Here is a 13,365-nt window from a genome sequence, read left to right on the forward strand (position 1 = left end):
AGTTCAGATGAAAACTTCCCAATGGCAAATTTTCTGATTGTGGCAGTTCTGAATGTGCGGCCAGAACGGTGGCCCAAAAATTATTTAAACCCCCAGGCCCTCGTCTTTTCAACACTTCTTCCTTCCTTCAAACTCCCTTCAACAGAGCTCGCCAGCAGGCAACCAAAACAACTTCAAATAGTCCCTCCCCACTACGAAGCTTCACTTCTTCCTCCCTTCCTCCGTCCGAGTCCTTTCAACATAAGCCTCGAGCCGCTACAAAGTCGCCCTAATCTGGTTCAACAACCCTACCAAAATCACGCTTAGCACGTTCAGAGGAGCTGTTTTGGAGCTTCGTGTGTAAAATGTCTCCACCGTTTGAAGGTACATACGAAACCCACCTAAGTGAGAATTTCCAAGAGCCAGAAAGCTGATACATCTCTCAAAAGCAGCCTGACAGCCCGTCGTCACTCGATGAAGCACACTTGTCTTGGACCAATGGCAGGCTTCTCTAATTTGCCAAGAGGCTTGACAACCTGCACGAGTTGTCAGCCAAGCTCAGGCATCCAGCTCATAGCTCAGAGGAGCTATGCCCCGTTGCCTCCCGATGCAACTCGACAGCGACAAAGCGAGGTCTTAACTCCGTGAGCACCGTTCAGGCTCGTTTGGCTGTTGACTACGCGGCGCGCATTCACCAATCCCAGATTCCTGGTTCTGACGGAATCTCTCGGCCGCGTATCTGTATCATCACGCCGTACAGCGCTCAGGTCGACGAAATCAAAGCTCGACTGCGTGAAGCCTCGGACAAGGAGCTGTGCCGTGACCTGATTGAGGTGCGTACCCAGGCTGCTGCCACCGGCGGAGAGTGGGACGTCGTAATCCTGTGCGTCGTCCGCGACGAGAAAATGGGCTTCCTCTCTGAGACAAACCGCATCAACGTCATGTTGACAAGGTCAAAGTTCCTGTCTATCGACATATTCGCCGCAGAGTTCTTAGAAAGGCCCAGGGGTCATCGTTCCAAGGTCATTCGACATTACAAGGACTACCAAGCCCGCAACGGGGCTGTCTGTCGAGACCGCCGCAACTGGGGAAACGTCTGCAGACGCTGCTGCAAGCCTCACGACAAAGACTGCCGTGATGAGCCGAGGTGTTTCTTCTGTTACGAAGGTCACCACGTCCGCAACTGCAGAGACACTGGAAGTCTGCAGTCCACTATCAACCCGGACGTCATGAATGTGCCCCCGCTGACGTACGAGGACGGACGAGGACGCACTGGACAGGCCGGACAGGCCGGACGTGCCAGAGGCCGATCGCGCTGACTTCATCGACGCAGCGATTCACAACCAGCCTGAGGACAACCAGCCTGAAGAAGTCATCCAAGGCGCCGGTGCACCTCAGACCCGCAAGCCCGCCAAGGCCTTGTATCCTGACGTCAAGTTCATGCTCGACGCATACCTTGAGGACGACTCACAGCCTCTAGTCATTGATGCACCCATGCCGTCAATTCCTGGCTACGACGAAGACGGCGATGAGGAAGACGAGGAAGAGGAACAGGACCAGGAACAGGATGACGGCAGACTTTGATCTCGACAGAATTCTCGCTGGACGGGAGGGAAAGGCTCACCGTGGCTTGGAGGAGCCAGCAGCGGGAATCTGGACCAAGGTCATGGCTGCGGACAATGAGAAGGCGCGCAAGGAGCCGAAGACGGGCGCCTGGGCAGACCCGAAGGTCGAGAACCGTACTCAGGGTTGGAACGATGGCGACAACAAGCCCACCACCTCTGCTAGGCCTGAGGAGCTTGCCTCCACCGAAGAGGCTGAGAAGCTTGCGTCCAACAACAAGGCTGCGGCAAAGGTAGCGCCCAAGGAGTCCATCGGGGACCCAGTCAGCAGCTCGATTTTCGACAGTCATCAGCTTCTCCGCGCAGGTGTTCGTTCTTATCACCCCGATGAGCGCCTTGACTTTGTTAACACACACACACACACACACACACACACACACACACACACACACGGTCCGGCATTTGGCCACCCGTACAGTCTCAATCGTGTACAGTGTCAATCGCGAAGGCGGTGCCCCAAATCTCAGCCTGCCATCCCCGACAAGCTTCGTCCCGGCGCCGGCGCCTGTCTTTAACCAGCCATCCCACATCATCGTCAACAAGCACAGAAGACGCAATGATGCTTCTGGCTCGCCTTCGATTGCGCTTCCTCGCCTCCAGCGCACGTCCTCAGCCGACATGCAGTCAATGCTCCCTAGTCCTGACGACTCCCAGTTTGGCAGCAAACCCAGAACAACTCCGCCCCTCATGGACAGCAGCGCTTCTCGTTATCCCACGAGACTATGATTTACATGGAACGGATGCGCTCAACCCTGGAGGAATTCATGAAGACCATGTTCAAGAGCGATTTTGAGTCCTCGGACCTCCGTGCGATCAATACCAAAGCCTTCAAGGGCCGGTGCTTCGCTGCCATCGAGCGCCAGTCGGTGGCAGTCAGCTCATACCAAGCCTTCTTGCAGGTGCCTGGAAACTTTCATCCGATCTGCCAGATTGCATCCCACCTTAGCAGGCAACCAACCTTTTCGAAAGAAAAGATAAGACTTGCGTCCACCTCTTCATCTTCAACTTGCCCTGGAACTACCAGCCTTCTCTCCACGTCTCCCTTTGCCTTTCACCACCACACACACACTCTGGCCTGCTCTGCCTTTCTTTACCCCGACCACCATCCCTTTGAAATTCTCCGTCATCTCTACAATCAGGCAGAGACTGCTTGCCTGCCTCATTCAGGAAGCTAGCAACGTCACTTTCGGTGAGTCCACAGACCTGTTCCCCACTCTTAGTCCAGCCATTTGCCTTTCCAAAAAGATAAACTGTCCCTAACTCCTGAAGTTTCCTCTCAGGCTTTGAGGCCTTATCTGCGACACCGCCTCCCACTCTTTAGGTCTTGCATACTGGACCCTCATTCAATGTCAAGCACCTCGATTTCTTGAGTACTTGCTCCAGGTCTGTCGACAGCTCCGTTGAGAGATCTCGTGACTGGAACTGACTTTTGCTGCTTACAGTTACCTCCTCGTCATCCCCTCACCGACTTCTTCTTCTACATCAACATCACTGCGATGATGAGCGCCAACGGTGGAGATGACCATGTACAGGCCGAGCACCAGCCGATCGGACAAATGCGAATGCTCAAGATGGTGAACCTCAGTGCTTGCGACCTCGCCCGTCGGAACCTGCAACGCACGATCGACCGCTGTATCGAGGATGTCCCAAACCTTCGCAATTGGATCAATGATCACAGAATACGAGTTGGGTCGGCTTCTCAGGAGCTTAGTGACGCTCTGGAGGACGGCGGTCGAGAGGTCTGCCAACAGCGCCTCGACGCAGTCAAAGAATTCGAGCGTGATCGAGGCACGGCCTTTGAGCGATACTTTCACCTCAAGCAGACACGCACCAACGCCGAGGCGGAACTCGCGGAGCTCGACCGAACCACTATCGGCCGCGCAGCTTGGCGGCGTGACCGTGGCAGCCTCGCGATACGCCTCCGTGGCGGCGAATGTACGCAAAGGGCCATACTTCTCCCGGCCTAAACGTTACGTTTACTCGGCCCAAGCTCTTTTCCCTGGATATCTGCGATGCTGATTTCTTCACCCCAAGCCAAAGGGACGAGGAGCATCTCACCTCTCTAACTACCGTGACGATCAGCGTTTGAATGGAGCTGTTATTGCAGACAAGCGCGATTGGTCTCGGGTATGTGGCGCGCAGAGCTTGCCTGCACCTTCTGTGGAGGAGCCCACCACGCTCGCCGGTGCAACTCAGACAACCAGATGCACGCGGACTCCGCCTGGAAACGGAGGCCATCGAGCCGCCGACCAGCCAACCCGAGCAGACAGCCACCGAGGATGTGGATGCCATTTCTACCGAAGGTGTTTCTGAGGATGGAGGCTTCGTGCCACCAGAGCCAGAGCCCAAGTCTGAGCCGGAGGGTGACAAGGACGAGGTTGTACCTGCCCGAGAATTAGACATGGAGACCCTGATGCGCCTCGAGGACATGCGTGGGGACGACCAAGTCGTCGTTCCTACTCGTGAAGCCGTCCCTTCCCTCTTGACCAATGTTGGTGTGGCAACACCCCCCATGGGGTCCTGCAGCCCTTACGGACGAGGAGTTGTGACTTACCAGTGGACGGGCGCCAACGATTATGCTTCCTTCGGCGAAATCCCTATCGAGGCTCTGGCTGGTATGGACAGGCTGACAGACAAGTCCCTCGATAGCGTATTCACTACGTGGAAGTTGGAAATCCGGGATGACGCCCAGGGTCGAAGGTCAGCGTGGGCTGCACCTGTCGTCTCGAAGACACTGGCGGATCTTTATGAGGAACGGCTCCATGATGCAGCCAGGGAACGCGGTCTCCTTGCAGACGACCAGTCTGGAGCCACGGACGGATCAGACAGCGACGATCCTGCCGACACCGTCAGGCTCATCTCAGCACCTCGATCTCAAGTGGCCATACTTCTCCCTGTTGGTCGAGTGTTGGAGTTCTTCAAGCGCTTCAAGCGCGTCTCAGACCATTGAAGCAAGCTGCAAATAATAGCCGCAAAGTTCACGGCCGGGTTGTCCCATTTCTCGAAGCTGCGGGTCCTGGCGCGAATTGCATACTATGACGACCTTGCCAAATTCAGAAGGAGGTCATTGGTGATAACGTGCTCAACGATCAGCAGCGCACGCTTGCCAGCCTCCGCCAGGGCATCAAAGCCAGAGTGAACCGCAAGCATGAAAGAGAGAGAACAGCTGATTGCCTGGGATATTGAGAACCGGATCGCTGTCTTCATGGTGGTTGTGGCCGAGGAGACAGGCGGTCTACCTAACGATTTCGACCACTGGGCCGAAGACGCCGGTGCCGAGAACACGTACAGTAACGGAGCCTGGGGTAGTGCGGGTGATGGCAAGGGCTGGGGAGGAGGTGAGCGCGCTCAAGGCAACAGTCAAGCCGTTCATGCAGGAAGTCCTCAGCCGTGCGCACGCGGTTGTCTGCACCTTCGTTGTGGCTCAAGCTCTGGTGAACCGCGACTATTTCCGTCCTGTCGCAGTCCTTACTGACGAGGCGTGCCGGGAGCACGAGGCTCTCATTCGATATGTTCAGCTCGGCATTGATCCGCTCTTCATCATCCTCACCGGTGATTATCGCCAGGACATGCCCTACGCCGCCAGCATGAATGTCAACGTCAAGGACAAGAATGAGATGTTGGCATCCCATTTCAACATCTTCCTGAACCAGTACCTGACCACTTTACCTCAACACATGATGGAGCAGGTACCAGAGCATGTAGTGTTGCTTTCGGACAACTTTCGCCAGCAAGGTGGCTTGCAGGAACTCGCCTCGCAGCTCTTCTACGATGGCAAGATGAGGACGTCTTTCGACCCTCTCGATGCGGACGCACTCACCCTGACATGGCACAAATTTGGTCAGGAGCTCGTCAATGAGAACCGGAAGCGCCGATGAGATGTCGGTGACCAGTCACAGTCATTCCGTGGAGTGAAGAGAAAGCGCGGAGACTTACGCTGCTGTAAGCAAGGTCCTGATGGCTGAGAACTAAGGGTCGAGCAATGTGAGTTACCTTGCAGTCATGTCACCAAATATCACCAAGACGGTTTTCTAATCCAACTTTCTTAGTCCTTCAAGCCCAGCAACATCAAGGGGATGACGACTCAGGGAAAGGTCATTTACAGCCTCTTGAAGCCTCACGGACGACACTGGCGCACTGTTCTGCCTCTTGCGGATTTCTGTAGGGAGGTCGACTCCTCAGCCCACAATAGCGTCCTCAAGGTCCAGCCCTACATTTGGAAGACCCTTCAAATCGTCCGTCAAATGGCTGATAACCTCAACGCCATGTTGAAGGACATCTGTCGCGACCCTGAGGCATGGAAGCAACGCCATTCTTCCGAAGTGGCTAATGCTCGAGCCGCGTACTATCAACCTGGAACTGAGGCAGCCTGGGGATTTGATGTCGACAATGGACGCCAACCATGCAACTGGTATGGCCAGCCAGGCGACAACGGTGGACTCAAGTTCGTCCACCAAGATGCCATCGCAGTCGTGCGGAGGATTGAGCCCGGTGAGGGTCTCAAGGCAAACTACGGTATCTGGACGTGGACCATGGCGATGAGGCTCGTTTACAACAAGCAAATCATGGCTCTGAGGATTAAGACGACTCCCCAACACCAGCAGAACGAGTACTGGGTGTTCGAGTGGCTCGAGACATGCCCCTCCACAAGCGACCTGTCTGCGGAGCAAAGGCTCTCAAACCAGCAGCGATGGGTCAATAGTGGCAACGTCAGCGTCGCTGTCATCGAGGATACGCCCAACGCGTGTCTCTCCCTTGCTGTTTTCGACAAAGGAGGCAAAGTGGACAACATCAACATGGTGCACGTCATTGCGCACTTCACTCCCCTGGCAATGGAGTATCCCGACCGAGCAAAGCACTGGGCAGCCATCATTAGCAGGCTCCCTGTCCTCGCCGCGGACGTGCAGGTGCACAGTTCCATCCCAGGCCGCATTCCTGCCAATGCGAGTCAACGTCGTCTGCACTCCGGCCTTATGGCAGTGATGGACTTTGTCCACCTGTCCCTCGCTGGTGAGCAGTACCCAATCAACGAGCGACCGGGATTTGGCTTGTGCCTTCGCACTTTGCTGTCGGAGGTGGCCTCGATGGCCTGGACAGCTCGCCGACACAAATTGGGAGCGAAGCAGTGGGATGACGGAGGGCGGCAGGCTGTCGAAGCAAGTGTGGTAGGCGAAGGAGCCTCTGCCGGGCTCTTTCAGTCGAGCGGTTGAAGTGACCTTGATGTGGGAAGCGATTTGTACTTTTAGTTTCTTTCCTCTCATTTGGGCGCCGCCTCAGCTTAACAAGTGCTGGTGATCGTGGCGCAGGCAAAGTTCGGGTTTCAGAAAATTGAAAAAGACTCAGTAGGACGTCAATAGCGGAGGTTTTCACATAGGTCTGGCTTGCCAATTTTTGGCCGTTGACAATCAAGACACAGTTCTGCTGGCACATAATTTCCATTGACGTGATTGAATGGTAGTCTCTAATCACCTCTGCCATGGTTAACGTTTACATACAAAGTCTTCATCTATTTTGCAGTCGGGCCTGGTCTAACATACATCATTCGCCTGCATCTCAATGCTGTACAGCGGTCGCTCGTAAGCCTTCTCAAATGCTTGTGGGTCTCCCTGAGCTGGCCCGTTACGACAAGCCGGACGTCGCTGTCCGCAGTTCTTTGGCATTTTGCTGTCATCAAGATTCTACTTCATTTGCAAAACATGAATTAAGGACTAATAAGATCTTCGGACTTCCTGGGTCAAGGCTTCAGCGTTAGAATGGGCTGCATAAGGGATCAAAAAATTCTGGATATGATGTGAGCAATTCATGATACACCATTTCGTATAGAGCAATGTCATGCAGTGTGAGACAACTATCCATGGGAAAATCTTCTATATGATAACCTCCTCCTGTAGGATAACTTCCTGTGGGAAAACCTCCCATGAGGTAACCTCCTACGGAATAACCTCCTATAAGATAACCTCCTATAGGATAGCCTCTTATAGGACAGCCTCCTATGGGATAGCCTCCTATGGGATAACCTCTTATGGGATAGCATCCTGTGGGATAATCTCATATCAGATGTGGTACAACGTTAATCTCCTGTGGCGATGACTTCCAACGGACAACCCTCTGAAAGCATCTGTCATGGGGTAAACTCTGTAGCTCCTGCAGATTGTATCACGACTTGCATGATCATTGATGGTATCCAGGGAGTTTTGTGTGTTTCTGTTCAAGAGCTTTGTGATTCGTGCAAGCAGTATGCATCGAGATAGAAAACCTCTACAGCAAAGCTTGCCAGACAGTAGATTTTACCCTCATCATTTTCATCATTTTCATCAATCGCCCAGCGTTTCTGTACAGGGAGAAGACCAAGGCGCCATCCTAGTTTTCAGACACAGGGTGTAAACAACACGCTCTCGGCTACTGGATCTCCGAGGCTTCCACCTGACTTACAGCCGTGATTGTCTACATGAAACATGCGGCTCTCTTGAATGACACCACGAGGAATACGCGGATTTCTTGACTTGGTGACCACGGGCGCTGTGAGATGATGCATCTTAAGCGACTGTGTGCACATTTCCAGTCCTTCTCGCCGGATTGATGGCCCCGATTTGAAAGGACTTAAAGTGCACCAAGAAAGTATCTCGAATCGTCTCGCCATGCGAGACTTCACATTACACGCGTTTTTGTTCCTTGGGCAACGAAAGAAGTAGTGATGTTGGAGTAAACATCTTAGCCCCTGGAAGGGGTAACCACCAAGCCTCCAGGGGCTAAGGGGTAGGATGCAAAGCGTCTTTAGGAGTGAGGGCAAATTTGTCGAGGCCGTGTCGCCTCCTTCCACGGTTTCAACGCAGGACAGCAGATCAAACACTCCACACTGAATCGGTGCTGCCGATCTCCAACAATTGCAGCCTTCATGGCGAGTGATTCTTTGGTGGAAGGCGGGTTGCAAGGATACCAGCAGCCTGCAGAGGCCGAAACATGCCCAGAGGAAGTGGTCATGGACTAACGAAAACCAGTGACATAATGGAAATGACCTCGCCACACACACACATGATGTCAAGCCTCAACTACAACACTGCATTGTTGAGAAAGGGTGCTAGGTAGTTATGGAACATGCTGCTGTTGCTCTCGGTGAGGTGTGAAGCCGGGCGCTCGAGACGGCGACAGCTTGCCATGGCGCCGGCAGAATGATCCCAGGCCTGGAAGACAACGACGACCACAATCGATAAAATTATCCTGCCCAGAAGCTCTGTATATCTAGTAGTGGCTCCTTTGTGTGGCGCTATTGATGAATTGGCCGAGTCAGTGGACGGAGTCCTGGCCGACAACATGGCAACCCTAGAAACACGTCACGTTCCAGGTCCGGAATACTCTGTTCTTAACCTTATTCGTTGGAGAACCCTAGATTCCCATCATTTGATCCCAGGTTTTCTGGAGCGTGCGCCGCATTACAAACATGTGAATGCAGTTTACAGACAATGATCGCTGCGTGATCGTGCGCTCTGATGCTGTCGAGGAAAGAAGTGCCCGGTCCAAGACTCTGTATTCTTGGACGCCGCCTCTTCCTCCCCGTTTTGCCGTCTAAGCCTCTAGTTCATCTGGACGGCGCATGTTTCGAGGTGGCCTTGAAATAGCTTCTGCAGTGCGTCCACCCGGGCCAGGCCAGATGATTCTCTAGGCGCGAGTTCGGATCTGCGAATCGCAACCAACCTTGGCTCTCTTGGCTTGTACCGCGATTCTGGACCGGGCTTGAGAACCAAGCCTGGAAAACAACGCACATCTGCAAATCTATGTTTGCAGCGGCAAGAAATGGCACCAGGTTGCCCCGGATGCTGTGCTTGATTGAGATGGACAGAAATAGAAGTCAGGATGAAAATCTGACGACCGGATTTGTTCATCCCGAAAGGCACGGTGTCTGAGGTGTCAGGTGTCAAGATGTCAACATTGGGGAAGAGGGCCTGCGTGCCCAGATTCTAAGCCTAACTGGATCGTCTGGAAGATGCACTAGGGACCTGTTAGCTGCTTGACTGCACGCTTGGCGTCCTATTGCTGTCATCATGACAGTCATGGGTGGCCAGGCCTTGGAAAGCTGCTGTCACAGCGCGAGGACGTGAAACCGCTGGGCATCCCGTCATGTCAGATCCCCAGGCTTTTGAGATGCCCAGACCATGTACGAGCGCCTCCTTTGCTACAACGTTGTGCTGAGCCTCCAGGCACCTCAAGCCCGCTGCGGCGGGTCCAGCGCCGATGGGCCCTGACTCTGGTTGTTTCTGGGCCCCTACTTGGCGGGCCTCTGCCCGTCTTATTGGCGCGCTGCGGCTCGGACTTGCTGATCCCACCCGACTGTGCTCCACGGGGTGCTCCAGCTTGGGATTCGACCACCCCCCTTTTCCTGTCTCTTCCTCCAGTCTGCCCTGCCCTGATGGCCAAGCTTCAAGCGGTGGGACACCCTTGGATTAACCTTAAATCCAAAGCCCCTGAAGTCTCCGCAGAGCCGCTGCTGACTGCCTGCCGCCTGCCCTGGGATCTCCCTGAGATCGTCCGCGGATCTTATTGGCGATGGCCTTCTCCCTCGCCCGCGCAGAATAGATCCTGAAGCAATGATCCGAGACAACGCCTCGGACCAAGCAACTGATCCCAGAATGATGAGCCCGGTCATGCCAACACGCCCCCTCCCCTTTCCAGCAACCACCGATGCCTATCCAACTTAATCAACATCTTACGTTGATCATCCCGCTGATGTTTAGCAAATCGCCAAACTCTCGGGTCTTAGCCATGTTTCGGGTCAGCTTCCGTAACAACGTTTCCAACGGGACAAGCGGTAGCAGGGCGGCAGCACAGCTACACCACACTCGACCTCGGTGACACCATAACTAGGCAGATAGGTGGCTCGAGCTTCCATAGTCGAGATATATCAAGAGAATTTCTGGCTTGCAGTTTCTCCATTATTTTCCCACCATCATCAAGCTTCTTCGTCCACAGGCTTGATTGTTAGTGATTCTCCCCAGTCTACCGGCTAGACGACGTTCCTTTTCTCCGCTTTCGTCTTTATTCACATCTTTCGATCTTTTGATAAGACTTCGCTTTTTTATCGACCAAACAATCCACACAGTCACTATGCTTGTCAACGCAAGACTCTCGTGGCAGCATGCCGTCCTGTCGGCTCTCGTCATGAGCTCTGCCGTCTCGGCCAACTACGGCTCCGTCCACGTCCGCCGCGGCGAGCATGCCATCCGCGACATCCCTCCCAACAGAGAGCATGCCCTGAAGGAGCGCGACCTTCTCTCCACTCTTTCGGGCTTGCTTGGAGGTGCCGGAGCAGGTGCCGGAAACAACGACGATGCTGCTGATGCGGCCGCCGGCCAGCAGCAGGGCGGAAAGGGCCAGGCCAAAGAGGGAGCTGCCGGCGCGGGTGAAGCCGCGGCTGGAGGCCAGGACGAGGAGGCCCAGGACGAGGAGGCCCAAGGAGAAGCCGCCCAGGGAGAAGCCGCCCAGGGAGAAGCCGCCCAGGGAGAAGCCGCCCAGGGAGAAGCCGCCCAGGGAGAAGCCGCCCAGGGTGAGGATGCCCAGGAAGCCGACGACGAGGAGGCCCAAGATGGCCAGGCACAAGGCCAAGAAAAGGGACAAGCCAGTAAGTCTTCTTTCCATTTTTGTTTTCTGATTTTCTCGTTTGCTTCCTCTCCTACACTCTCTCTCAGACCTTAGTGTTCGACTCTTGGTTGGGAGTGTGCCGCTGACATCATATTCAGAAGGAAAGGGCGCGCAGGGCGAGGCAGGCAGTAAGTTTTAAAACCCTACAGATCGCATGGACACAGGAACTAACCAAAGATACAGACGCTGCTGGAGCTGGAGGTATGACGAGCCTCAGTCTTGCTTTCATGCGGACAACTCACTGACATCTCTACTTTATAGCTGCTGCAGGCAACGCGACTGCTGAGGCCGGAGGTACGATGGCTATCTATCCACATTTTAGGAACAGTTTAACTAATACATCACAGCTGCCAAGGGCAAGGGAAAACAAAATGGAGACGCAGCTCAAGCAGGCTGCGCTGCCGCCGCCGCCAACGCAGGTTAGTAGCGAGCTTTTGACGCAGTCCACGCACGTTACAATTATTTTAGAGCAACAACACTAACGTTCCCTATAGGTGAGGCTGCTGCCGCCAAGGGCAAGGGCAAAAACGGAAACTCTGCTGCTGCTGGTAAGTTTTACGTACACCCCTTCGGCTTCGGACCAAACGCTGACATAGTCCAGGCGGAGCCGCAGCTGGAAACGCAACAGCAGACGCCGGAGCCGAGCAGCAGCAAGGCAAGGGCAAAGGACAAGCCAACAACGCCCAAGATGACGAGGAAGATGCGCAGGCCGGAAATGCCAACGCTGGTGATGAGGAGGCAGCTGCTGGCAACGAAAACGCTGACCAGGAGGACGCCCAGGCCGAGGACGCCCAGAACCAGAACCAGGATGCCGCAGCTGAGGACGCCCAGGCCGAGGACGCCCAGAACCAGAACCAGGATGCCGCAGCTGAGGACGCGCAAGCTGAGGATGCCCAGAACCAGAAGCAGGGCGCAGGAGCTGAAGACGCCCAGGCCGAGGACGCCCAGAACCAGAACCAGGACCAGGATGCAGCAGCTGAGGACGCCCAGAACCAGAACCAGGACCAGGGCGCCGCAGCTGGCCAGCAGGCCGGCGCTGGTACCGGGAACGCCGCTGTTGATGCTCTGATCGCGGCTGGCAAGGTCAAGCTGATGAAGACCCGCAACGTCATGGCCAACGCGGCGTGGTAAATTACCCGCTAGCACCGGATACCCGGAGCCGGATGGGTAAAGTTGAGTGATACATGCCTAGCATGGTCATCCACTTGCAATGTCCTGAGGAGGGATGTGTTGGAGACATATGGATTGTTTGGTATTGATTAGTGGACTTGATGGCAAGGAATGGAGTAGATCTCCATCCTATAGTTTTTAAAAGATATTTGCCACCCTAATAATCCTGAGTTTTTCAACAACACAGTTGCGAGATGATTCTATGTATTGGCACCAAAAGACCACCGTCCTCAAGAAAAGGTATTTTGAGTTGAGTGGCTGCTTTGCCATACCTTGTCAAATCATTCTTTTCAGGCCACAAAAGTAGCTGCGTTATGATCATGGAATGAATGTTGCATTGCATTGTTGAGAGTTAAGTTTTGGCTCCCTCAGAAGCATACAGAAATTTGAACATCAAACCAATTAACAGCGCTCCCCATCCTGCCCCTAGAAGCTGCATACGCTGACGCGGTTGGAGACTCAAATGCTCCAGCCATGGCGACACTCAAGAAAGCGGGCAAGAGTCTTGTGGCTTGCCCATATAGGATATCATTTGTATCGCGCAGATCATTTTGTGGTGGGTCTCGGTTTATCTCCATTCTTCTATCCTAAATCCACTATATGAGGTGTAAGTCGAGGATGTAGTTGTCGCTAAGTCTTGTTATCAGGCATACTTGAACCTAATTCCGAGAGTGCTTTGACCGCAGGCTCTGACGGAATGCTCCTCGCTTGCAACATTTGTCTATGAAATTAAGAAAAGAAATTACTAGAATACTTCCTTTGGGCTTGGAAATCTACAGAGAATGAATCCCCTTGAAATGGTATCATACGATAGACCATCGACATCTGACAAGATGGACAGGTTTTGTGACGTCGGAACAAACGAATACTTCAGGGCAGCGCTTTCATAAGGAGCATGTTAATTCATAAACTGGGCCGTCGAGACTCTGCTCTCATATAAATCAGTTGGATGGGATGGCCC

At 54.0% G+C, this 13,365-nt stretch overlaps 5 protein-coding genes across 5 annotated transcripts; all 5 read left to right on the top strand.

The window, feature by feature from the left end:
* Positions 1 to 344: 344 nt before the first annotated feature.
* Positions 345 to 1,563, top strand: INS49_002420 (uncharacterized protein; the record flags this gene model as incomplete). Its single annotated transcript, XM_043163233.1, has 3 exons — positions 345 to 363; positions 562 to 1,228; positions 1,260 to 1,563. The coding sequence occupies 3 exons, from the start codon at positions 345 to 347 to the stop codon at positions 1,561 to 1,563; spliced, it is 990 nt and encodes a 329-aa protein (XP_043031739.1).
* An 82-nt stretch (positions 1,564 to 1,645) lies between these two features.
* INS49_002421 (uncharacterized protein) lies at positions 1,646 to 4,551 on the top strand (the record flags this gene model as incomplete). The annotated part of the gene is made up of 4 exons (XM_043163234.1): positions 1,646 to 1,909; positions 2,264 to 2,500; positions 3,044 to 3,536; positions 3,806 to 4,551. The coding sequence occupies 4 exons, from the start codon at positions 1,646 to 1,648 to the stop codon at positions 4,549 to 4,551; spliced, it is 1,740 nt and encodes a 579-aa protein (XP_043031740.1).
* Positions 4,552 to 4,749: 198 nt separating this feature from the next.
* Positions 4,750 to 5,479, top strand: INS49_002422 (uncharacterized protein; the record flags this gene model as incomplete). Its single annotated transcript, XM_043163235.1, has 2 exons — positions 4,750 to 4,939; positions 5,067 to 5,479. The coding sequence occupies 2 exons, from the start codon at positions 4,750 to 4,752 to the stop codon at positions 5,477 to 5,479; spliced, it is 603 nt and encodes a 200-aa protein (XP_043031741.1).
* A 366-nt stretch (positions 5,480 to 5,845) lies between these two features.
* Positions 5,846 to 6,811, top strand: INS49_002423 (uncharacterized protein; the record flags this gene model as incomplete). Its single annotated transcript, XM_043163236.1, has 1 exon — positions 5,846 to 6,811. One exon carries the CDS (start codon positions 5,846 to 5,848, stop codon positions 6,809 to 6,811), a length of 966 nt encoding a protein of 321 aa, XP_043031742.1.
* Positions 6,812 to 10,700: 3,889 nt separating this feature from the next.
* Positions 10,701 to 12,365, top strand: INS49_002424 (uncharacterized protein; the record flags this gene model as incomplete). The annotated part of the gene is made up of 7 exons (XM_043163237.1): positions 10,701 to 11,214; positions 11,333 to 11,362; positions 11,418 to 11,435; positions 11,496 to 11,528; positions 11,582 to 11,653; positions 11,729 to 11,782; positions 11,836 to 12,365. 7 exons carry the CDS (start codon positions 10,701 to 10,703, stop codon positions 12,363 to 12,365), a joined length of 1,251 nt encoding a protein of 416 aa, XP_043031743.1.
* Between the last annotated feature and the right edge of the window lie 1,000 nt (positions 12,366 to 13,365).

Source organism: Diaporthe citri, assembly GCF_014595645.1.
Source record: "Diaporthe citri strain NFHF-8-4 chromosome Unknown scaffold_1, whole genome shotgun sequence".
NCBI classification, from domain to species: domain Eukaryota; kingdom Fungi; phylum Ascomycota; class Sordariomycetes; order Diaporthales; family Diaporthaceae; genus Diaporthe; species Diaporthe citri.